This window comes from Electrona antarctica (assembly GCF_951216825.1).
Source record: "Electrona antarctica genome assembly, chromosome: 18".
Taxonomy (NCBI): Eukaryota; Metazoa; Chordata; class Actinopteri; order Myctophiformes; family Myctophidae; genus Electrona; species Electrona antarctica.
The window spans coordinates 38,272,787-38,275,167 of record NC_136799.1 but is presented as its reverse complement, the minus strand read 5'-3'; the positions used below and the strand labels follow the sequence as shown (position 1 = coordinate 38,275,167).

Sequence of the window (2,381 nt, the reverse complement as noted above, 5' to 3'; positions counted from 1 at the left end):
TGAATGTTTAGCCTGTAAACTATTATCATAAAACCATAGCAAATTCATAATTTTATAAGGATGTTTATTTGCATCTTGTGAGCTATATATAATCTATCATACATACTGTATATTTAATAAAAAGTATCTAATTACACTTAAAGTTCATCAAGTTCAAAAGATGTACACCTGCTTTATGTACATTACCAAATACACATGACATTTACATACCGCGGTTATATCCACATACCTGAGCGTAACTCAATAATGCAGGGTCCTCTACCATACGAGTCCAGAATGTATCCATGAAAATATAGAGCCTATAAAAATGCAATAATATAATATGCAACATTAATTTGAGACCAGTTGGATGGCAATGATGTAGCTTGTTGTGGTCCCATTAAATCTGTCAGGTTATATGCCTGCGCCTCGAGTCGTGCAAATCAAAAGCCTGTATTCTATACTTAACAAAATAATGTAATTGTGTACACTGAGATCCATATATTGACAGGGTATAAGAGAAGACCCGACACACTTGACCTAAAAGAGAACGCATTGTTCTCTAGGGACTCGGGGAGAGCCGATATTAATTTGAAGCAGTGAGAATTCTCATTCATGGATATTGAAAATAACAGTTTATAGGCCTACAGTGCACGCGGCCTGTGCCATTCAGCATCCATACAGTACATCCATAACGCGCTCTACAAAATGCTTCAAGAAGACCATCCGACCGGCGGCGTTTAGTCCATGAAACCCTCCTGGTTCACCAGAGCATACGGTGGCTTTCAATGTGAGGGTCCAGGCAGGGAGGGACCCCCATCCCCTTGTTTCCTTGCGGGGGTTCCAAATGGACCCCAAACTCAGGTATACATCTAACTGAGAGCTACAAGTGGAACCAATGGTTTCATCTGTATTGCTCTCGGGGTTCTGGTATGGGGGTCCTTGGCTTGAAATGAAGAGGCCTGGGCTGGGATGTGATGGGATGTGATGGGATCAGTCTGCTGTGCGCTGCAGGCCGGCGCGCCTCGTCGCGGCTGCGGGCTCATCGGCAGAACCAGCGGCCGTATCTGCGGCTGTTTGCGCAGGATTGCGCTTATTATTGATCGACCTGCTGTGCTCGCCAGATACCTGTTGTTGAGATGCATGTCTGTCCCGTATACTCGCGGCGTCCGGTCTCGTCGTGGTGGTGGTGGTTGTTGTTGTTGTTGTTGTGTGACCGAGAGAAGACTCGTAGAGTCCCTTATTCTCCGAGTTCTCGTGTTGTTGTTGCTGCTGCTGCAGGGGGGAGCCGCGCGCTGCACCTCCCGAGGACACCGCCGCTGTCTTCGCCCTGCTGTCGTCCCACTGGAACGCACGGCTCTGCCGCGGGACCGATGTCGCGTTCAGCGTGGCGTTTATAGTCTGAGTCTGCGTGGAGTTGTTCCACGTCTCCGAGACATTGCTGCTGGAGATGTTATTAGTTGAGATGTTCGCGGGGACGGCGGTGACCTCTTCGTGCACCCCAGGTTTCCCATGCACGGTGGAGGAGGATGAGCCGGTGGGCTTCCAGATCAGGCTGTAGTACACGGCCAGGATGATGGCTGCCAGCGACACGGACAGAACATATGCAAAAACTGTGGCCAGTCTCACCCACTTCTTGTTGGTCTTAGCTGCCATCTTAGCCTTTTTGTCTCCCGTGTAAGTGGCAGGTTTGCCCCTCTCCATATTGGGCATGAAGTCCCGCTCCCTCATGTTGCCCCTGTTTTTCCCTCGATGCTCCACCACCCCGTCCGTCTTGAAGCCGTCTTGTTAACCACAATCCAGGAGAAGTCAGTTGAAAATCAATGCAATTATACAGCCTCTATGCCCGTCTCGAACCGCCCGCAACGCTGCACTCTATTTGCTCCTCTCTCAATTGATTTGTGTGCAATTCATTTCATGGCAGAAGGAAAGGAAGGCTCGGCACTGCGCCTGATCCCAGTGCAGCATTGATGCGTGTCACCGTGCGTGGACACGGAGCGCATCCATCCACCCGGCTGCTGTTGCGCGTTTCAGCATCCGACAGGCGACATGCAGTGATGCAGACAGCTATAGCGACGAGACGAGACAGGGACCAGCCTGTTGCTGCATGTATAAGGCGAGACGTGCGCTAGATTTGATATCATTTATTAAAAAGAACCTAAGTGAGATCATAACGGTACACAACTGCCTGTGGAGTGTGGCTGCCTGGCTAAAAATACACGAGAGGGGCGGGCGGAGGCTCTTAAAGACGCAGCATCTGTGCAGACGCAGCCTTTAATTGAGTAGCCTTCTAATCTAACCCCATCGTGAAACGGAGCATAAACTAGAAAAAGTGCCCCTCGGGTCACAGGTCTCCACCAGGCCAGGTCGTGGCCTCCTGGTGGCGCTATAATAGGCCAATG

The 2,381-nt window shown here is 49.8% G+C and overlaps 1 protein-coding gene across 1 annotated transcript; it reads right to left on the bottom strand.

Moving 5' to 3' along the window:
* Window positions 1-972: 972 nt before the first annotated feature.
* LOC306941886 (uncharacterized protein) lies at window positions 973-2,110 on the bottom strand (the record flags this gene model as incomplete). Its single annotated transcript, XM_079527526.1, has 1 exon — window positions 973-2,110. Exon 1 carries the CDS (start codon window positions 1,708-1,710, stop codon window positions 973-975), a length of 738 nt encoding a protein of 245 aa, XP_079383652.1. The 5' UTR covers window positions 1,711-2,110.
* Window positions 2,111-2,381: the final 271 nt, after the last annotated feature.